The sequence below is a fragment of the Lepidochelys olivacea genome, assembly GCF_965140295.1.
Source record: "Lepidochelys olivacea isolate rLepOli2 genome assembly, chromosome: 2".
Lineage (NCBI taxonomy): Eukaryota > Metazoa > Chordata > Testudines > Cheloniidae > Lepidochelys > Lepidochelys olivacea.
This window is the reverse complement of record NC_140412.1, coordinates 251,072,235-251,095,387: the sequence shown is the minus strand read 5'-3', so window position 1 is coordinate 251,095,387 and position 23,153 is coordinate 251,072,235. Positions and strand designations below refer to the sequence as shown.

General features: G+C 40.8%; 1 protein-coding gene across 1 annotated transcript in view; it reads left to right on the top strand.

Annotated features, from left to right (window-relative positions):
- Window positions 1–22,811, top strand: part of DNAJB6 (DnaJ heat shock protein family (Hsp40) member B6) — a 98,475-nt gene extending 75,664 nt beyond the window's left edge. The window contains exons 9-10 of the mRNA XM_084621868.1: window positions 12,283–12,483; window positions 21,159–22,811. Coding sequence (XP_084477994.1) covers window positions 12,283–12,483; window positions 21,159–21,241 — 284 coding nt within the window. The 3' untranslated portion in view covers window positions 21,242–22,811. The remainder of the gene's footprint in view (window positions 1–12,282; window positions 12,484–21,158) is intronic.
- The last annotated feature ends 342 nt before the right edge of the window (window positions 22,812–23,153 follow it).

The following is a 23,153-nucleotide window of genomic DNA, read 5'->3' as shown; positions in this document are numbered from 1 at the left end:
ATGAGGTTCAATAAGGATAAGTGCAGGGTCCTGCACTTAGGACGGAAGAACCCAATGCACAGCTACAGACTAGGGACCGAATGGCTAGGCAGCAGTTCTGCGGAAAAGGACCTAGGGGTGACAGTGGACGAGAAGCTGGATATGAGTCAGCAGTGTGCCCTTGTTGCCAAGAAGGCCAAGGGTATTTTGGGATGTATAAGTAGGGGCATAGCGAGCAGATCGAGGGACGTGATCGTTCCCCTCTATTCGACATTGGTGAGGCCTCATCTGGAGTACTGTGTCCAGTTTTGGGCCCCACACTACAAGAAGGATGTGGATAAATTGGAGAGAGTCCAGCGAAGGGCAACAAAAATGATTAGGGGACTGGAACACATGAGTTATGAGGGGAGGCTGAGGGAGCTGGGATTGTTTAGCCTGCAGAAGAGAAGAATGAGGGGGGATTTGATAGCTGCTTTCAACTACCTGAAAGGGGGTTCCAAAGAGGATGGCTCTAGACTGTTCTCAATGGTAGCAGATGACAGAACGAGGAGTAATGGTCTCAAGTTGCAGTGGGGGAGGTTTAGATTGGATATTAGGAAAAACTTTTTCACTAAGAGGGTGGTGAAACACTGGAATGCGTTACCTAGGGAGGTGGTAGAATCTCCTTCCTTAGAGGTTTTTAAGGTCAGGCTTGACAAAGCCCTGGCTGGGATGATTTAACTGGGAATTGGTCCTGCTTCGAGCAGGGGGTTGGACTAGATGACCACCTGGGGTCCCTTCCAACCCTGATATTCTATGATCCAGTGGATGAGGTACACCACACATTGTGTTAAGGATGTGTAGGACTCATGGATCTTGAAAATCCATGTTGTGGAGGGTATTAATCATAGCAATGGAGATATGTCTGACAGGGTCTGGTGCTGCTTTGAGTGGTGTCCTGGTCTGTGGGGAGTTTGTTTCTGATGATCTTGGTGCAGTTGGGGGGTTGTTTGCAGGTTTAGGAGAGGTGTCTTTCAGGATATGGTTCCCCCTCATGACTGGGTGGTCATTGTTTGATATCCTGTATAGGTTTTGGTAGAGGGTAGTAGGTGACAATTAGGGGTGTGTGTTCAATGGTGTATTTTTTCTGTATCGATGCAGGGGCTCTCAGGATACTTGGGTGGCTCGTTCCATGATGCAATCTGCTTCTCCAGTGGAGTGGCCTTGTTTAGTGAAGGAAGTTTTAAGTGTGTATAGGTGTGTATTCCAGACTTTCTTTGAGATACACTGATATTTTCATCCTCTGCACTATCAACCTTGCGCTCCTTGTTCTAGTGGAGTACCGGAGTGGACGGGAGAGTGCTCAGCAGTTGATGTATCGCGTCTATACTAGATGTGATAAATCAACATCCCCTTCCCCCACAACTGGATTGATCACTGCCCAATACCCTCTGGATCAGTGTAGACAAGCCCTTAAACTCGCACAGTGGCCTGTCAATAGAATGGTCTCTGTACTTGCTTACTGGAGACATGAGGATTTATATTGTCTCCCTCTCAATGTGCCATCTCAGAGACCTTCCTTCTTTACAAGGACAGCTAAAATAGCTTCTTTGGGGCCTATTATGACTGCTCCTACAGGAGTGACAGTTGCATGTGGTTCTCCAAGACCTAGCAAAATCATGTCACTACATTTCATAATGCAAGTTTTCGTTGCTTTTTGTGCTTACAGTAAACTTAAGAGCTGCTTGAGGGTGTCAGGCCCAAAGACTCTTCCTTTGTGAAAGCTTCAGCAGAAAAGCTTCACAGCTTTTGCCTCTGAGAGTAAACTTTGGCAGTGGAAGGGTAAATTCAGAATCATTTGCCACTCATCTGCTGGCATTTCTATGCTGTAGGCTGCACTATTTCAATGTTATCAAATGCTGTCAGATGGAAAACCCATGAGCAGTAGCCTAACACACGCTGGAGGCAAACCAAATAGGCAACCTTTATCTTATCCTGCTAACACCTGCTTACTGAGAACATTACAGGAACAGAACCTTAACTTTTACCATACTTATAGTACTGTACCATGCTAAATTAGTACCGATGTTTTTTGTACAGCTCATATCCAGCATACTGATTAACTTTCATAATATAAAGCAATAGGAACTTTATTTTAATGTGTTCTTCTGTATCTGCTCTTTTCTAAATAGTTTCTCATTCTGAAAGTGGCGTGCATGTTAACACATGTTAGGTTTAAACTACAGTGCACATTCTAGTCTTTAAGGAGCATTTGTTTGGCTGTCTGGAAAATGCTGCCTGTATTAAGGTGAACACACTATCTCAGTGGTTTTGAATCTGTGGGATTATCTTTGGGATTATCTATGGGATTATTCTGTGGTGCTGAATAAGGTGAAGAAAGGGGTGAGTTTACTGCAAAGTTAACTGGAGTACGTTGCTCAGTTAGGGGAGAGGGGCAGCAAAGGGGAAAGAATGGGAATTCCCATTCCCCTCATCCCATTACAGAAAGTCAGGACTGTAGGAACAGCGTGAGCTGGCATGGGAGTAGCTGGGGATGAAATCAGAGATAAAAGGACTGAGCCCATTGCCAGCTCTCAGAGCCGGAAGGGAAGAGGATTGCTTTGATTCTGTTAAGCAAGAAACCATGAGCCCTGCCCTTTCCCAGCAATTGAACCATGCTGAAGCAATGGCCTTTCCATGACAGAAATAGAACAGTAGTGCTTGCTTCATCACTCTCCACTCCTTTTCGTTGTCCCAGATTGCCTACTGTTCTCGTCTTGACTTACTGTTTTATTCACACAACTGCCGATCTCTCCATGCCCTGTCCGTTACAAGTAACATTCCTCTAGTCACTTCCCCCACCCCCTTTGGCTCGTAAGTGGTTGTCAAAGTCCTGCTCCAATCTATAGTGTGGGTCCATTGCTGTTGGAATTCCCATGCTACTAAGGTTCCATTATTATGCCTCTAATGGGAAATCCCCAATTTACACCATCTGTTGCACATGCCGCAAGATTGGTGGAGGTGGGAGTGTTTCTGAGCAGCATTCCTACTGCATAGGTGAGGATTTAATGTGGTGTGATTCCGTGCCTGGGGTCCCCATGTCAGAACCTCAGAAGGCGGTAACCTTGAGAGAGCAGCTTTAACCACTCTAAATCCAGCTTGGACTTCATGAAGTCCCTTTCTGTGGATGAAGAAAGTGGCCCTGATAGGAATAGGTTCCTATGGCTGTGTTGTGTGGGTTAAAAGCAGGGCGGTAATTCCAAAAGGGATTGGAGAGAGACAGGGTGGGTGAAGTAATACCTTTTGTTGGGCCAACTTCTGTTGGTAGAAGGGATGGAGAGAGACAGGGCACGGCAAGCTTCTGGATACAACGTCGGTCAAGAAACAGTAAGGCCTTCTGATATCTCTACCCAGACTAATAACCATTGAGCATCAGAGAAATGCCTCGAAATGGATTAAATTGTGCACTTGCAGAGTTTTGTGTGTGAAGGGTTTTCCACTGAGCAAAGAGGGTGAACAGCATCTCCATGGAGACAGGAAGGCTTATTACATTGTTCTTGCAAGCAAACCATTATTTTTGGGTTCTCTGTTCTTGAATACAATGATAGTGAATATATGCACTAAGGTGGAGTTACTTATGCCCAAAGGAAAATCCATAGTTGTGCACAGTGGTCAAAGTGACCAGTTTATCTGAGACCAGTCAAAGTTCACACTTTCATTTGTAGTTTATCAGATAAACTGCTATGTTGAAGCTATACCCTTTACAGTTTGTGGAAATGCTGCCATGAGAAATGGTGCAGACTTAGCAGCTGCTCTAACATTCCATGGATAGCTTCTGAGTGATTTCAGGCCCTTTTGGCTAAGAAGCTATAACTGCATTTTTAGCAGTAGATTTTAAAATGTCTGTTTATTTCATATGAATCTATCAAATTTCAAGCATCTTTTTTAAGACACGTTCATTGCCCGCCTAACACAGAGCTACATTTTTCTAAAAAGATTTAATGAAAACTTAGCTTCTGTTGAGCATAGCAAAAATCTGCAGAGCACGTACTTAAGTGAATTTTATAACTCTTCATCTTGAACTTTGCTGCAGTATTAGCATTTCCTGGAATTTAAAAAACAAACATAGCAATTATTAATCAAAAGAACTTGTGCAATATAGTCTGCAGTAGCATACCCTGAGCACAGACTTTTCCATTTCTCTATTTGAAGTATTATGCTCAAAACTTAAAGTGGCCTCTGAATTCTTTTTTGGGGGTGGGGGGATGGGTTCACTTTGAGTTCCAAATTTTAGAAAAAGCTGGGGTCTGCTCTTTTTTCCAGAACTGAGGATCTTGTAACTCCAGTTGAAGTTGATGGAACCTGTGGGTGTGCACCAACTCTGAGAATTTGGTCTAAATTCAGCACCCAAAATCAGAAATTTTAAAAGTTGGCCTTGATACTGTTTTGTGTCTCCGAGTTTCAGGATATCTCTAATCTTCACATGGTCTGCTTTCTACTTGTGCCTTCATCTGCTAAATATATATGTTTTAAAGTGGCTTTCAAGCGGGGAACAGGAGAACCAATTTATCCACTTGGGTTTTTCTGTATACGGTAATCTAGGACTACTTTGGTAACTTTTTCATTGAATAAGTTGTCTGCTCTAAGGGGCTGTTGTAATCAGATTTATCTGAAATAACTTAACTTTTTTTTACGTGTGCTGATTTCAGATTGGGTCGGAAGATGTTTGAACAAATAAATCTTAGTGCATCCAAGGGTATTATACTGCTAAAGCTCTGTCCTGTCTCAGAGCAACTGTGTGTGCTCCCCATCTAAGAGAAGAAGCTGCACTTGAGTCCATTGTGTGCCTCCTCATTCATGGCAATATCCAGAAAGTACAATTTTTATCCTTAGGAAGAGGTGAATGAAAACTAACATTTCTAGGGCAACACTAAGCCCCATAGTGTTTCATTGAGCTTATTGATTCCTAGAACTGCTCTCATTGGGTGGCATCTTGTGCTTAGTGACCTTGAGTCAATCAGGGCTCAAGGGTTGTAGATCCACCACATTACATCTTGTGTACTCCTAATTATTTTTGATCAGTTCACTTAAGTGTCAACAGAATGGCAGAATCTCCTATTAACCAAGGGATGTCTTTAAACTATTTAATGAAGATGTTAATTGCTGCAAAAAATCCCACTGTTAACTGAATATAAAGAGCCGCGGACAGCACTTTGGAAAGCTTTATAGTTCAGATTTATTTTTTATTTTTTTTGGCAAAATGAGCTTTATTCCTTTAGGAGTTTATCTGCTCTTTCATTTGTAGCCCTAATGTTCACAGCAGTTGCTGTGAAGTCATGGACTCTTGATCTCCTCATCAGGAACAGAGGCACTAATGAGTGGGGTATGTCTACACTGCAGCTGTGCCTCTGTACTGTTAAAAATCAAGGACACAACTAGATGAGCAAAGCTGGTAGTCTTTTACAAAGTCTTATTGGTCATTCATCCCCACTGGTACAAGTGAAGTCTCCAGGGGGCAATGCTTGAATAAATAGTTCCAGTTTTGACCCCATCTCTACAAACAAATAGAAGCAGAATTGTTTCTACACGGTTTTCTTTTTAATGTGTCATGTTGTATCAGCAGCTCTTGAGGAACATTAATATATGTTAAACAAAGGTGCTTAAATATTCTGGGCACCACTAGAAGAACCTAGGTAAGGTCGAGGGGAAAAATTAATCTTTTAATTTTAAGACGCTTTTATGACACTTCGTAATTTCTGAGCCTCAGCATAACTTTAGTTGTGAATTAGTGCATTATGTCTCCATGTGTCATAATGTGACCCTATTCTTAACAGTACTCCCAATAAGGGTATGTACTTTCACATACTCAAAAAAAATAAATTTTTCTTCCATTGGGCTGTGCATAGGCCAGTTTGTACTATTGTTGCTCAAGACAGGATATTACACTACTGGTAATGTAAGAAAATAACAAGCATTCTCTAACCCTTCCCTACTGGAACAAACTCCTCTTTCAACTTAGATAATTTTACGGTGTCATTATTTCCTACTGAGAAGGAAATAAATGGTGCAATGTCTTCTAGGCTTCCCCGCCAATGTAGGTGTTGCATATTTACATCACTTTGTACCAGTAAAGTTGTGCTTTCAAGGCCAGTCATGCTTAGCCAGTGCCCATACTAATCTTGCCTTCTTAAAATGTAGCTATGTAGAGGAGAATTTAACCTCCCTTTAAAAGGCTTATAATGGATGTTGTGTGAACATTCAAATGTTCATTGGAGCTGTGGAGAGCTTGCAACTAGGAAATGAGACTATATAATTCTGTATAACTTACCTGTGGTTGTAATATATAGTCATTCTCTGTTTGAATATGGCTACTAAATGAGGGCTAGTTCTAAACTGCAATCCACAGGGCAAAGAAAATTTAAATAAAATAATTGCCACTTCCATATCCCCTTCTGTCTAAGGACCTTAACATGCGTTGTGAAGATAAACTTAATTTCACAATATGCACATGAGGTAAGCAAGTATCACTATCCCCCTTTTACAATGGGAAACTGAGGCACAGAGTAAGTGACTTGTCCAGAATGACACGGGGAAAACCTGTGGCAGAGCCAAGCCCAGGTTTCATGCCTCCCAGTCCTGTGCCTTAACCAAAATTATTCTACCTTGGCTTCTAAATGAAGGTCTGTTAAAATAACTGTTTGCAAACCTCTTAATGCAGAAGAGACTAAAATGCAATAATCACTCACTTTTTAGTGAAGTACTCAGGAAAACTTATATTCTTGCTCTCCAAAAACCTTACTCTTATGAATATGATTTTTTAAATGAACTACGTGAAGGTACGGAATTACTAATGCACTGTGCCCCACCTGCGTACAATATTACCTACCATATAGAACTGCTGGTTACCAAGTACTTTTTCTTTCACTTCAAGAAAATTACAAGGGAAGAGGGGTTTTTCCAGGAGCAAACGAAGGCTTGTGCCTGGGTGGCATCCCCACTGAAAGTGTTCATTTAGTGAAAGAGTCTGTTTTAAATGTGTAGTACCTACTGGATGCAAACACCGTTTTTATTAAATGAAAGGCTTTACAGCTATCTTTTACTTTGACAGATGTGAGTTTTCCCTTTGATATGCAATATTGCCCTCTGCTGGTTAATGATAGCTTAAATGAACTTAAGGCTTTTTCCCTTCTAGAACACAGCACCTTGATCTAACAAATTAGAAGACCATATTCTGCCAAATGAGTATATTCACCTGCCTGCAACAGAAGGCAGAATTTGGCCCTAATTAGATTAGTTTTAAATACATTCTATCGTGGCTCTGATTTTTCAGATATGTGAAGCACCAGGAGCCTTGTTCTAGTTGTAGAAGTTTGGTGCTTCTAAATATAAATCCCAGCCTGTATAGCCTTAAACTGTGAAAGTATTTTGACTAGGGGGTAGCAAATAATGAGTAATTGATTCCAAGGGTCTAAATATTTCACGTTTACTGATAAACATACCCTCCCCCCAAAATCGGTTTTCACAAAATAAACATGCATGTTTAATCTTCTGATAGTATTTAGTAGACTGAGGATCTAAGATATAATCAGTTTTCAGATTACCCTTTCCCACAACAACACAGATACTGTGGCTCTCATTTATTCAGTACAAACATTGCAGCTGACAAATAACTTCTGAATGTTTGTGAAAACACTCTTGTGTGTGTGTGTGTGTGTGTGTGTATATATATATATATATATATATATATACACACACAAATATATTGATTTTTTAAATGTTCTGCAATGGCTGTTTTTATACAGTACTTTTATTGTATTGTATTCACCACTTGTCTGAATTTTTACAGATAAAATAAAGATCCACAACTGCAAAAAATGAAGTAGGTAGAAAAGAATACAGCATGCACATGCAAAGTAAGCTTTAATCTGTTTTGGTATACTATGGAAAACAAATACAAAACTTAAGTAATCAACTGGAGTACAGACACAGTCATCAATACAATATTTGGTGCACTGTACACTTAGTAGTATTGCGTATAGCTAATTGTGAGGAGCATCAAATGCTTCCAGATGTCATAAATCTAGGAACGGAAAAATGTGTTTTTTCTCAATGTATAGTGGAATGTATAGTGGAGTGAAATGTATAGTCCAGAGGTTCAGAGGAAGATAAGCTAAATCCTTTTGTATTGGAAATAGGGAACACAGAAGTTTGTGGAGATCCTTAGTTTGTGTGGTTGGGTGGGGAGGGGAGGGAAGGGGAGTGGTGGTGTTTGTAGCTTAATGAGACTGCTAACTGTATATTTTACTTTTTTAATTAGAGTAAATATTTCACATCAGTAGTATTTGTTCTTTAGCAGTTTTAAGTCAGTATTTATGTGATGTCTGTGGTGTGCAGTTACTTAACATTGTGTCCTTCAGCATCGTTACACTAGGCAGTATGTAAGAAAATGCAATTTCTTGCAATAAAGCACTCACTAAACTAGGTTTAAGATTAGTTTCTAAAGGGGTGTAGCTCCTTTGTTGGAGGGAATGTATGAGACACTAATCAAAATTCCTTGAGGAAACCTTAAATCCAGGATAGTAAGCAGGGCTTATTTATAAGTTTTTATTTCCAGAACAGGTGCTGTTTTGCTGCATTCCATATCTGAGCTGTACTCTGTTTTAGTGTGGATTGCCATCCCCTTCTAGGCAAGAGAGAGGCTTGAACTAGTTTGGAAACATCCCTTACCGGCTTTGCTCTTTGCTGACAATGCCTAAGTATCTCATATTGTTTTTCCACAGCAACGCTAAGCCTTTTTGTGCTTCAGCTGCAGCTGCATCACTCCGATAAGCCCCAGACAGGTTGAAACCTGTGTGTTGCTGACTTGATTTTGGCAGATCAGGTATTAGGAAGCTTTCTGTGTGCAACTTTTGGTACACAGCAACTGGCATGGCTGAGAAATCAGCTGGCTTCAGTGGGCCTGTGGCAGTTTGCAGTAGCATACTCACATGCCCTTGACATGGCTATATAGTTTTCCCTAGCTCGAATAAGTACCAGAGAAATCTCCTAATGGTTTGTATCACAGTATAGCACCTAAAAGAACTAACCAAAGACCTTCAAGGGCTAGGCAGTGTTCTCTTTGAAGATGGTCCTTCCCAAATTCCTTATTCTAAATTATAAGGATAAAGAGAATTTTACAGATGGGGAATGGTGGCACAAAGTATGTGACTTGCCCAAGGTGTCACAGTCTGGCACAGACATTGATTAAACCCAGATTTCCGGGATGCAAGGCTACCGTTTTAACTAAAGACCATCCTTCAGCACTTGGTACAACTGAGGTCTAATAGGAAGAGGATCTGCCGTGGAATTCAATAGAAGCCAGAGAGTTGTAGCCTATCTCTTGCCGAGAATGTAAGTGAATTCAGTGGGAGTTGAGGGCATTTGGCATCTTTCAGAATACTTTAGTCTACTTTAAAACTTTTTTGTTTGTGTGAAATGTCATTTTATAAGCCTGGAGCCAAGAGGACTTGTTGGACTTTTCTGCTGCTTTGTTAAACGCTTTTTAGTGCTGTTGCTAGTTCCTGGAGTGAGCTGCAGTATCTGTATGACACACCCACATGCAGAAAGAAGGGAGGGTAACTGCTGGATAGGGGGTTAGGGTGTAAGAGGCTGCGCACAAAATCATGCTGAGGAGTGTGCTGCTCGGGTAGTGAGATTACAGTACTCTGAATTCTGGGTCTTTCAAACTCTTCCTTCATATTGGCTCAATAAAAGTCAAAACTCTGGAATTCTGGGTGTGACTGAGACCTAGCTGGAATAGTTCAATGAATTCAGTTTGTCCATGTTTGTGTAGCATATAGGTAGGTAATGTAATACTTACCCCAGTATTTACAATAGTGTCCATTTTCATTTCAGCTGGTAAGAAGCAGCCTTTCCTGAAAGGGGTACAAACATAAAACTCCTACAACTAATGGCTAATGCACATTTCTAATATGTGCATCTGCTTTCAGATATAAACTATAAATGTGCACCGGAGAATTTTGATGTACATCAAAGGGAGAGCTGTGTTCCTGTAGGAGGGGAGGAATCTCTTACCAAGCTTGCAGAGTAATTTGTTAGGAAATCAACTCCCTTGATCTGCCATGATAGCTTAATTGGTACATTGGACTTTTCCACTAAGTTTGATTTTCTATTCTTACCATTTTTTAAAAGGATTCCTCTTAACAGACCTGGTGTAATGAGACTGATACATGTGTAAAGTGCCTGTGCCAAGTGCCGCATAGACAGCATCTCACATGATAGCGTGGACGTGAAACCCTTCACAAGGATTCTAGTTTCTCCAGCAGGAAGCTAAAGATTTGAATTAATGTTTGTTCATCGGCTTTGATCCTGCATAGTGAAGAGCACTCTCAGCTGCTTTCCATAGCAGAGGCAGCTGAAGGTACTCTGCTCCACATGGGATCGAGGCCATTGAATTTGTTGGGTGAAGCCATACTGCCAGGGATCTTCTCTTGACAGCACAGTAAAACGTTAGGGAACAGCTTGCCAATTGCGTTCTCTTAAAGTCAATATAACAGGCACAGCCAGGTTGCACCTCCATGTGGAAATACCTGGCTATTTTTTTTACACAGCTTCTCTTTTGTGTCTCCCTCTTGCTTGTCTTTCAAATAGGGGGAGGTTTGACTATTAAATCTACGAAGGAGGCCAAGGCCTAACCAAAACATCGTACAGCATAGACAGATTAGTTCTGCCACCTCTATAATACTCCTGACTATAACTTGGTATATGTTCAAAACTGCTGGCAAGCAAGTCACTTAAATACAAGTATGATGAACATATCTGCCACTTACGTAGGATTTTAGTTGCTCCATGTGGCTGAGAGCTGAATTGTCCTATGCAAGAAGTAAAAAATTATACCCCATCTCCTCTTCCTGATCCCTAAATGTAATACTCCATATGCAACGATGAGTTTAAAAAGAAAACCATAATCGTATAATCCTTCCACCTGTAAGTATCCCAGCACTGTTTTAAAGCACACAAGAGTTGCTTAGGTAACTGGATAACAACTGACCCTGGATTACTGTTATTGCTTAATGCATACATAGTGCTTTTCTATCTTCAAAGTATTTTCCAGACATTAACTAATGCAACACACCCATCCCTATGCAGCTGATGCATGAAATAGTGTGGAAAAAACTTACAGAATGTGACATGCCAGTTTTGATGCATATAAAACGCCACATTTAATCAAATATTAAGTGATCAGGTAAAAAGTAGTAACTTTTTAATAAAAGTTAAACAAAAAAAGCTCCTTTGTCTCCTATTTACCTCCCTCTTTTCCTTCAGTATTTTTCCTAACTGTTGTTCGGGTCATCAGCTTTCTTTCCCATTATAGGTTTTAGCTTCTCTGTGCCTTTTTCCTTCTGTTCCTGTTTGAGGGTTTTTTCCTCCCTCAGTACTGTGTTCCTATCAGTGTTTTTACTGCTAATGTTGTTTTGATATGGTAGCTCCAGCAGAAGGGGCTGACTTCTCTGCTTTATTGTATTGATGTTGCCACAACTAGTGCAGCAAGGCAAATTCACTTGAACTCCCATAGTGGTATGACTTTTTCTTATGTATTTTCCTGAACTCTTCATTTTATTTCCATCATGTTTCTTCTCTTCTCAAGTGTGCGCATGCGTGCTCTTTCTCTCCCCCTTTCTCTTCTATTTCCTCCCTCCTGCTGATGTTTCCTCCCACTTCTTTCTTCGGTTTCAGAGTCTCAGCTCTCCTTCCTTCCTTCCTGAGAGCCAAATTCACCCTCTTCTCATCCCTGGAGTCAGCCTAACTAGACTCTCTCCCTCTTGGCAGTAGACTTTGCTTCTCTCTGCTGCAGTGCTTACCCCTTCTGTGGAGGCCTCAATCAGAGCTGTAGTGGGATGGCTTTTTCAGCTGCAGCAGGGGAAACCAGGAAAAAGCCCTTGATCAGTACAGTGGGGCTCAGCTTGTGTGCTCTGCTGCTCGGGCTCAAGTATTTTGATTGTCCACCAGAATCTGACAGGGTGGGTCCACTGTAGTAAGATTCTGTGTGTGGAGGGGGGAAGGGGACATTCCCAGACTTTGTGCAGTAGCTCAGAGGACAGTAACATGGGCCGGTGGTAGAGAGTAATGTTATCCCTGTCTTTACCATGGAGAAACTGAGGCATGAAGAGTTTAAATGGCTTGCTCAAGGCAACAGACTGAGTCTGTCAATACCAGGGTGTAACTTAGTGTTCCTGACTTCCAGCCTGATTTCCAGTTGTTTCAGGTTAAGCTAAAGCCTTGATGTGCTTCCAGCTCATTTCTCTTGACTTGTCTGCTTTTCAGGTGTGGCAGATGAGGAAGCTCTTGCTGAGGAGTGCAGCCGTAGAGGACAACAGGCCCTACCTTTCCAGTCTACCAATATCCGCCTCCCGAAGTCCCACAAGCCTGCCACTTTCCCCAAACATGCCTATCATAACGATGAGGTGGAAGAACAAGATAGAGCTCGGGTTACAAGCAGCTTGGAGACCCCTTTTTATACATCAGGTGTGCACATAAAGGTTAATGAGAAATGTATAGAAAATGACTCAGTTAGTCAAAAGAGAGAATCAAAAACCCAAGAAAGAAAGCATTGCTGTATACTGACTTAATGCTAGCTCCCCAGCGGGTAACGAATGCCAGCTTGTGGACTTTCATTCTGTACTAGCTGTGCCCCGCAATTCAGTCTAAATTCACAAATGTCCTGACTGTATAGGGCACATCCTCCAAAAGGGGTGAGTATGACCCTGTAGAAATAGCAAAAAGTAATGCTATCAAAAAATATCCATGCCTTTTGCCTTTAAAGACCAGGAAGTCCTTAACTAATCACAGTGTGCTTTCATATTTATTTAAATAAACTGCTTGGTTTTCCTTCCCCATATGAGAATAAGTCCAGACTTCAGCAACTGAGTATTGTTTCTGGAAGTAGGAGTTCCTTGAGGCCTAAGTCTACAGTGCAGCTGGGAGCAAGTCTCCTGGCCCAGGTAGACTTGTACTAGCATGCTAAAAGTAGCAGTGTGACCATTGTGGCTCGGGCTCTCCAGCTCCCTGGGTCTAAGCTTGAGTGGCTAGCCTAAGTCTCCATCAGCACTGCAACATCCACACTGCTATTTTTAGTATGCTTTCATGAATGAAGCTAGCACAGGTCTGTCTACCCAGGCTGGGAGGCTGGCTCCCAGTTGTAGCATGGATATACCAAAGGTGCTTTGCATGGATTGTGCATCTTGATATCTAGTGCTGAGAACTGAGCAGCCTCCAAACGTAAATAAGGAAGCCCAACAATTGCCAGGGATACTTTTTGCCATAATTTTGACCATGTGATCCTGTCACCATCAGATTCTAGATCTGATTAGATCCCCCTGTATTCTTGCCTCCTGTAATATTTACGGCTACAATAAGTTTGGTAGCTAGGACACCAAAATCCATTTGACTACTTCAGTTTGTCTGAATAGCAAGTCCTTGGCCATGCATAGAACCTGGCCCTGCCGTCCTCGGCACAATATAAGACAAAACCCCTATTAAAATTAGCTGGAGATTTGCCTACCCAAGGTCAGCAGATTTTAGTTGCTGAAAAAGACCCTTCATTTTGGCCATGTTGAAGCAGGCCCACTGCCATAGCTTTCAACAAGAGTTTTGCCTTAAGGAGCAAATGAACTTGAATAGGGCCTAGTAGAAGAGGTGATGACTCCCTAAAAATACCCAAGACATTGGCGGAAATATTTCTATTTATGGATCCGATTTCCCTGCTCATCAACACTGATGGACCAAAAAACCTATCTTAAGTGCCTCCGCTCCTGCTGTGTCTCCACCTATGATCCTCTGCTTGTGACATTGTCTTGCATGCAGCCCAAGAGATGTCAAACACAGAATTACTTTAGATTGGGAAATCGGCAGAAATGAGTGAATGTTTGAGAAACCTCCTTTTCCTGATCCTGGCATCCTGTAGTCCCTGGGAGTTTTGCCTGCATAAGGACTGCAGAATCGGGCTTTTAACGTGTATATATGATGTAGCAAAAACTCTTCTAGGGATGAGTCTGAACCAAACCCTGGAGCTGAAGATCTGAAATGAATCTGGATTTGAATTGTGTGGCTGTCCCTGTGGCTGTGACTTCCCAAACCCTAGATCTGACCTTTGAGGGAATTCAGATTCCATTTCCTCTAACTGGAATGGGATTTGAACATTTTCTAAGCAGTATCCAAGTTTCTGACAAAACATTTGAATTTCCTTGTTGCAACCTTAACACCATTTACATAAAGTTTTTAGTTGCAAATCTCCTTACACCCCTATGTCCATTAGGCTGTAATTAAAGTTAGTCCCAAGTATATGTGCACACAGACCTAAACATGACTAATGTAACTATAGGTCACTGTCTGCTGTACAGAATCTTCTCATCTCTCATATAATCCCTTGCCACTTTTTTCATATTCATTCAACAGATGGAAGGACTTGGGGTGGGGGGGAATCCTGACTGATTAAAGTAAGTTTTTTGCCAGTGACTTCAGTGGGGTCAGGACTTCACTGTCATTCTGTAAGTATTTTACAGCTACTGCTTGTTCCCCTGGCAGACCATGATTGCCCAATAAGCTGTTTGTAGGTTTACATGATAGGATTCAAAGTTCCAAAAACACAAAAAACCTCCCACCCTTCTCCATTAAGACTTTTTGTAATTGAAGTTTAAGCCAAGAATGCATTTCTTACCGCTAGGTTATAAACCTCTGCATAATGAGCCTTTATGATAGGAAGTGGACTCTGTGTGCACCTGCTGCCCCTCACATCCTTGGTTATGCAGATGATCTCCACTCTGGCTGGGATCCCAGACATCACTGTGGCAGCTACATCAATTGCTCTCATGGAAAAATGTTAAGAAACTATCTAATGTACTATTGGCATCTTTTAGAGCTTGATCCAAAGCCCATTGAAGTCAATGAAAGTCTTACCATTGACATCAATCAGCTTTGAAATGAGGAGGAGAAGCTAGCACAATGTTGCCACCAGTGGGACACAGACCACAGTTTAAGAACCACTGCTGCAGCACAACGCCTGAGATAAGACTAAGGTAAAATAATTTAGTTAACTATTTTTGTTGAAGCCAAATAACTTCAAACAAGCTTCAAAAGTGAGATTAGATTTGTGGCCATTGTGCAAGATTGTTGCAAATTAAAAAAAAAAAAAAAATCCGTGATAAGTGTGGTTGGGAGAAATTAAGTGCGAGTTTCCCATTCAGTGGGACAATTTGTAACCCAAATTATGTTCTGTTTGTGTGAAAGGTGTTGGGATGGAACAAATCTGCACTCACATTTTTATCAGCTTCTTGTTGCCTTCTTATAGAAATGTGTTAACTCTCACATTACTAATGATTTTTAGTGGATAGATGGCTTAGCTGCCTTTTAGAATACAGAAATCCATGTTGAAACCACATTTACCTCACAAATATCAAATGAGCTTATTCTGGTTATAGAACTGTTTGAAGTCCAAATACTCTCCAGGTATATCAGAGTTTGAACTTTAAAAAGCTGAGTTGCCTAGTGAAGTGGTTTAAATGTTTTATTGTTAAAAATAGTGTGTAAATAATACATATAAATTAAAAGTTCTTAACTTATAAATTAATACTGCAAGGTTTGTGTTTTCCCTTTTGAGTGATAAAGTATCCTGTATTAACCTATATCTTAAACCCTAATCCATTCATTACTTAACACCCATTTTCATCTGCTGGCATTATTGAAAAGGAAACCATTTAAAAAACCTAGCTTAACTAATCTTGATCTAATTCTGGCATGGATTCCTCACGTGAGAAGTCAAGCTCCTAGAATTTACTGTATCCACAATGCAGTCTCTTTCTTTGCAAATATCATGAATTATGTTACTAAGTAGTAAAATCACCAAATAATGTTACCCCCAACTTATTACTCTCTAATTTACCAAGGTATTTCGATTCAGCTGTACAATGGATGGAAAAATGTTTGGCAAGCTGCATGAGCAGAGTTGCTGGAGGGGTTTTTTGGAGGGTGGGGGAGGGGAAGAAGGTGGGAATAGAGACCTAACCCCAGGAATCTTTGGAAGGCAGGGGTAGAGCTGAATGAATACTCCCTAGCCGCTGCTAGACTGCATGTGATGTGGTAGCAGCTGCACTCCTCTGTGGGCAGAGAGTGGGAAAATTGGCCAGTGGATTTAGTCACTGGCTTGCTGCCTCCTGGCCTGGGCTCAAAGGGAGCTGTTTTCAGGCACTGCTCTCTTGTTTTCATGAGGGTGGCATCCCCTGCACAATTGTCCCCCATGGAGCGCTATGTTGAGTCCCTTGTGGGGGTAGGGCTTCCTAAGCTGCATAGCATTGCAAGCTTCTGCTTGCCCAGGGTGAGTTTTTAAAAAAAAAAAAATCTGAGTTTCTTCATTAGCAGTATCATCTTTGCAAAAGGCAGGCAAGTAGACTTTTTGTTCAGGTCATTACATTTTCATGGCAATTCTGCTAGGCTGACTATGAAAAATAGGTAACCCGTAGCTTGGTTAAGAATGTAAAGGGAAGGCCTAAATAGGTGGTTAAAGCTTTTTTGCTTAAAAGCCTGTTTAACTTAAGTGATGCTAAATTACTTCAAAGGATGAAGCTAGGTAAACTCAGCTTACAAATAAGGTGCAGCATTTGAGCAGTGAGGGTAGTGAACAATTGAAACAACTTACCGAGGGATAAAGTATATTCACTATCAGTTGAAGTCTTTGAATAAAGATTGTCTTCCTAAATAATACACTATAGCTCAACAAAGTTATTGGCTTGGTGCAAGAATTAGTGGGTGAAATTCTATGGCCTGTGTTATGTAGGGGGTTAAACACCCTCCTGGTGTTGCAATGTCTCTCTGAATCAAATCATGCCTAAATTATTGTTTGTGGTATAACTTATTAGAGGTGAGGGCTTTAATGGCTCATAGGAAGGTGTGAACAAAATAAAGTAATGATAACCTTCAAATCACACCTTGTTAGCATTTGATGAGTTTGGACTTAATCAAATATATTTTAAAGCATAATAGAAAATATTTTCTTTTTATAGGCCAATCGCCTCTGCCCCTCACACAGTCATATGTCAGCCTAGGAAGCCCTATGTGCAGAACTGAGCCACTGCTGTTTCACTTCATGGGGAGATTTTGTGCAGAGGGATTCCACCCTCATGAGAGTCTGAGCAGTACTTAAATGTCTCTCTCTCTCTGGGACTAGAGGCAGTGAGCCAGTGACTGAATCCATTGGCTAACCTTCCCACCCTCTGCCCACACAGGAGAGCAGCTGCTACCATACTTCAAGCAGGCTGTAGCAGCAGCCAGGGAGCAATGCTGCCAACCTGGAGCTGAGGAAAGCGTGATTCACATCCATACCCTGCCTCCCCGAGATTCTCTGTGGTAAAGCCAAAGTAAAAAGATCAGGATGTGTTCTTTTCTGCTGACCACAATGGGTTGGGGGGCAGGAAGAGGTAAAGAAGCTGCTCTAGGGGATGCACTTTGTACTAGTTACAGGCAGTGAAACCAGCCTGCTGAGTGTATTGTTCCTTGTTGCTGGCTGCCAATCTACTTGGCATACTCTCCTCTCTGTGGGCTGAGGGGAGAGGGAATGGGGCTGCTCTCACCATCCCACAGTTCTGCTGTCTTAGCAGAGCAAAGGATTCAGCACCTCCTACTTTTGCCTCTTTTCCTCCTTCACCCCCCCCCCCACTTGATTCTATCAGGATGAAGAGGACCGTAGGGGAGCTGGGTAGTAGTGCTCTCTGCAGGGCACTAGTATATTTAGGTAAACACTCTGTCCATACATCACTCCTTGTTGCTTCTCAAGGGTGTGATGTGCTTTGAAGCCCTAGACTAAATACATCTATCTCATGCCTTCTAGAGATTCAGAAACATTGTGTGCTCTGAAGCCCACTTAAATGGAGGACCCAGAGCATTGGAAAGACTAAAGTAAGAGGCAGCCTTGGACGCAGTGAAGAGGCTGCCAGATTTATTGATCCCTGATGGGAATGCGGGGGGGGGGGGGCGGTGTTTGAAGTCAGAAAGCTTCAGTTTTACTTCAGTAGGTTTTAAGGATAAAACTGCTTTCACAGTCTTTTGAAGTCTTCCATTAGGTGGAAGCTTTGTGGAGAAGTGGGTACAGGTGGGGCATGAAGTAGAAAGGACAGGTGAGGAGATAGTGGCATGTAACCAAGGTTTCAGGTTCTAGAAATGGGTCACAGTTTGATGGTTACATTGGCTGGACTGCTTCACCTGGCTCTGTTTGTCAGTTGACAAAAGCAAGAAAGCACCAAGTTAGTGGCTGCCATCTGTCTTTAAATAGGCTTTGGGAAGCTCTGACAAACCACCTTTACAGCCTCTCTATCCATGTGTAATCTCTGTGTTGCAATACCTAACCTTTAGAAAAGTACCATGGTCACTTCGGGATGTGAGAATTTTATCTCTCCTCTCTTCCCCCTTGTTCCCCCACAAAACAAACTATTTGACTGAAGAGAGACTGTAAAAACCCTGAGCCAATTTCACCAAATCTTGATTGTGTGACTTCTCATCTTGTTGGCTACTGACTGTCTCTGACTCTCCAGAGACAAATATTTTTCAAATTAATCAAATATTAACTAATGAAGCAGCAGTGTCGTCATTTCACCACGATTTGTAATCTGCCTGCCTGCTGTTAAATTCTGCTGCTTGGTCATTCAAATAACTTCATTTTCCATTGACTTTGGGGGTAATCTTGCATCCCATTGAAGATTACTAGATACACTTCAGTTGAGAAGGTCAGTGGGACTCTTTTTGTATAAGAGTTAAAGGGCTGAGCACCTTGTCTCATTAGGAGTTACTCTGCCTGTTTGGGGAAGATTCTCTGCGGTGCAAATGACCATAGCACCACTATCCGTGGAGCGACGTGGATTTATCCCAGCAGAGACTCTGGCCCACTTTGACGGGGGGAGAAGGACTTCATCACAGAAGCTTAGAAATGGAGAAGACCCATTAGTCCTGTCTTTCCAGGAATGGTCCTTATTGTAGTGTTTTGGCGGTTTAGTTTTAAATGTCACTGTTTCCCGTGAGAGATCATTCCAGAGACTAGTCAGAGATCTTGCTGTCAGTCTCAATTCCTTAGTACCCATCTATTCTAACATTTAGTGCTAGTTTTGGTCAATTATTTACGTAATGAAGCATATTGTATCCATATACAACAAGTTAACTTATATTGGATTGTCTGCATCCTGGTTAAGAGATATAGGGTTCCTTCCTATGTTTTTGAATGAGGATTTTTTTCTAAAAGCCATGTAGAATCAGTGTCGCCTGTATGTAAAAGCCCCTTCAGAATTACTGACCTTCTTTTGTGAAGGGAAAATGAGAATAAGGATGTAAATCATTAGGTTGTAATGGTTCTTTCAGAATATCATTGCTAACATAGTCATTAAACTGACTAGTTTGGAGTGGCTAATTATGCTATTGATTTTGCTTTTCTCACTAAAAGGGGAAATCTTGTGAATTCAGCCCATTGCTAACTGATTCTTTTTTATAGGAGATTCTTCGCCTGACCACCTTATTCTGCACTGTCTTCTCTCCTCTATTCTAAGAGGGCTGCTAGTGCCCTTCTGAGATAAGATCCCTCTGGTCTGTTGCATTCAGCTATAAGGCAACTCAAGGAGTTTTTACAATTGTAGGTCAAGTGCAGTTGGTGAAGGGGCTTGATTTTCAGAGTGAACTACTTTAATACATGAAGCAAAGTGTTGTTGATGGTGCTTCATTCTTAGTAGTAAGCACATGTTCAATAACCTGTGTCTGGTGGCAACATCTGTGGACATCAAGGTGGTATGGTGCGTTTGAATAGGGAAAGCTTAGTCAGTGTCTCCACAAGTTCCACTCAGAACACTGCTGTTTTTTCTCATCCTTTACATAGCAAAACTGGTTTCCTCTTTAACTTGCCCAGGCTAATAGCACATGGCAGAATATTAAATAAGGAGCACAGTTTCTTAAATCCTATGGTTACTAAGCATATATTATGAAATAATGCTGCTGTACACAGTGTAGGAGCTGAAATAATAGCCAAGGAACAAATTCACCATTGGCATAAATGGGTTCAACTCCAGCAAATTCAAAAGCTGTCTGCTGGTTCCTGAAGTGAATTTGGCCCAAAAGAATACCGTATCGTTCTGCTGACTTAAAGTTGGAAACTTTCCCTTAAGTACTGCAGTTGAGAGGTGGGCGAAACTCCCATTGATTTAAAGAGGCATTCTACTTTTAAGAGGACTTAAGGATAGAGCCCACAAGAGAGATTGTAAAGCACAATGGTTAATACTTACTTACTTAGCTCTTACTTCTGGTTTTCACATCTCCCTTAAATGCATGGGATAGTGTGACCGTGACAGTTCTAGGGGTAGGCAAGCAGGACAGTCATCCCAGGCACTAACTTCTAGGCGGTGCTGTACTGCTTCGCCTTTTTGCTCCACTCTGGCTGCCCTCTTTTTCTTGGCTGGTGGAAGTGGGGCAAAAAGATTTTCCACCCTGGCTGATACAATGGCTAGGGCCACTCTTGCAGTGTGATCACATGGCCTGATGGAGAAATCAGGGAAAAAGCATATTAGGTGCTGCAAAAACAAAGACTTCATTTGCATATGCTCCTCTGAAGTGGAGCTAGATAGTTACTTGAGTTTATAAGTAGCTTAGTCCTGATATCTAATCCTTGTTCTCTTGCACAAGGCATACAATATAAATCCACCTAGTTTAGCTGATGAAGCATGCACAGACTGATGTTCGGCATACACAGTGGGCTCCAGTAAATGTTAACATATAGCAAATCGTTCTTACTCAAGATTATTTTCTATCCTTAGAATGAGGAAGACAGTGCAAGTACTATGGTAAGTTCAAATGCTGTGAATAGGCAATAGCACTGTCTGCATATACTCTAGGTTTATTTATTTTTGTGTCCATTTTGTACGTTCTTTATTTTTGAGGCTCTTCCTGAATGGCTTTGAAGTTTTTTGATTGTTTTTACATCTTTCCAAACTTCAAAGATACCTAAGCTTTTTTTTTCCAGCTTTGTATTAGACTTAGTGAAACTGGTAACTAAAGAAACAAACCAAATTAGACCAAGTCTTCTTGAAAGAATATCTAAACCATTCAGAGAATGTGTACATTTATAAAGGAAAAGTCAATTGAATATTATGAACTGTGTTTTACAAGCCATATCTCCTCAGGACACAAAGAAGGCAGCAAGAGGAGGAAGCAGAAGCAGAGAGAGGAACAGAAGAAGAAGAAGCCAACCAAAGGGAATCACTAAAATGGACTCCTCCGATATTCAATACCTTTACAATGATACCATATGTTGTTGTTACATTTGAGCACACTTTTTTGTGTATATTTTATTTTGATTGTATACACTCTTAGTAAGGAAGAGGACTCGTGTTTAAAACTACACTAAAATTGCACTGTATTACCCTTTAGCAGCACAGAGTGGCTTTTTTGCCAGTCAGACTGGGGACTTCAAAGTAGGCTGATCTTGGTTAGAGGTGCATTGTGTTTGAAACTTGGAAAATCTTGCAGAATCACTTACTTCTTCCTTCCCGGCAACTAGATCTACTGTAGTTTTGTGTTTTCCTCTAGGATATAAGGGGTTGTAACAATGTCTCTTTAGGTCTACTCCTTCTGGTATCCTCAGGCCTGTTAACATATCTGAGTTAAACCTTGATCCTATTCCTATTGAAATCAATAGAAGCTTTCCCATTGACTTCGGTGAGAGTAGGACTAAGCCTTTAGAAACTAGTTTTAAGAAACAATCTAGTAATAAGTATGTAAACTTCATAATTGCATTTTACATTAACTTTTTTCTAACCTAGGCAGAAAAAATTATTTCTGTTATGATGATTTAAATATGCTGTCACATTTATGTTGCATTTTGAAGTTACATCTGGTGATTTAAGAAAGCCAGTGTGATTCTGGTCTCCTGTAAATATTCATACTGATTCATTATGCATGGTAGACTCCTGGTGAGTCACTGAGTGAAATCATTCCTTGTATTTTTCATCATTTTCAATTTCTACAAAGTCTCTCCAGACAAATTATCTAAATGTTAATTTACTTTAAATTTACCCTTGATTTCTGCAGAGTGATTTCAGATCCTGAACACGTTTTCAGGTTCCATATGATTCTAGCAAGTAATTCTTTGCAGAAATATATATCTAGAATGTCAGTCACACATGAGGAAAGTATATTTTACATCAGTTATATGGCAGGACTAAACTTTTAAGTTTGGAAACATTTTCCTCACTTTAAAAGAAATATTTGGAGTCTGGCAAGATTGCTTCCTTGCTTCCCATAATTGTTCCATGTGCATGTCACACTGCTTCTCCTAACCTTTTAACTGAGCACTAAGTAGAATCTTTCTATTGTCTTAACTACTTTCCTGCATGTTCCTTGCCAGTGGGTTGCCTTTTCTCTCTAACCTATGAATACTAGTTATCGGACATGTTTTCATTTTGTTCTTTTGTCTCTGCTCTTTTTGCTTTTATGTTGGTGATGTAACTGACTTAAACCTGGCACTGTTGGAAACCCAAATTTCCTGGAGAAATTCACTCACCTTGGTATTTACAAAATGTAGCAATGCACACGATGTAAAGAAGATGCTAAAGAGAAGTAAAATCTGCTGTTCTAGAATGACTGTTAAAATATGAGAAATCTTGGTAATCTACAATATTTGGATGGTTTAGCATATGATGCTTGCATTAGGAAAATGTAACCATATGCAGATTGTTAGGGTACTTAAATTAGGTTTATCTGAAATTTAAGATTGAGAACAGTTTTTGTTTGTCACTTAAGTACCACATAATTGTTTTGTGCGGTGTTACTAATATTTAAAAATAAAGACAATTCTCTTTATTCTTTGTCATTTTTAACTATAAAAAATAGTTGTGTTCTGACATCAGTTTGCTATACCTGTATTAAGCATCGGGTACTAAAGAAAATGAAGGCTATACATTCACAAGACGTTCAAGTACCCACAAGGATTGGTTTTTTAGCAAAGATTAACAGTATACCGTATATTTGTACATGCTACAGTGGGAACACAGTGTTAATTCTAGTTTTAGAGAGTATCATTTCCAAAGAGATTCCCTACACTTAAAATAGTTAATACTGCTAAAACTAGAAATATTGCAGAGTTCATTCTGATGGAAATGCACCTGCTGTAAGCATGG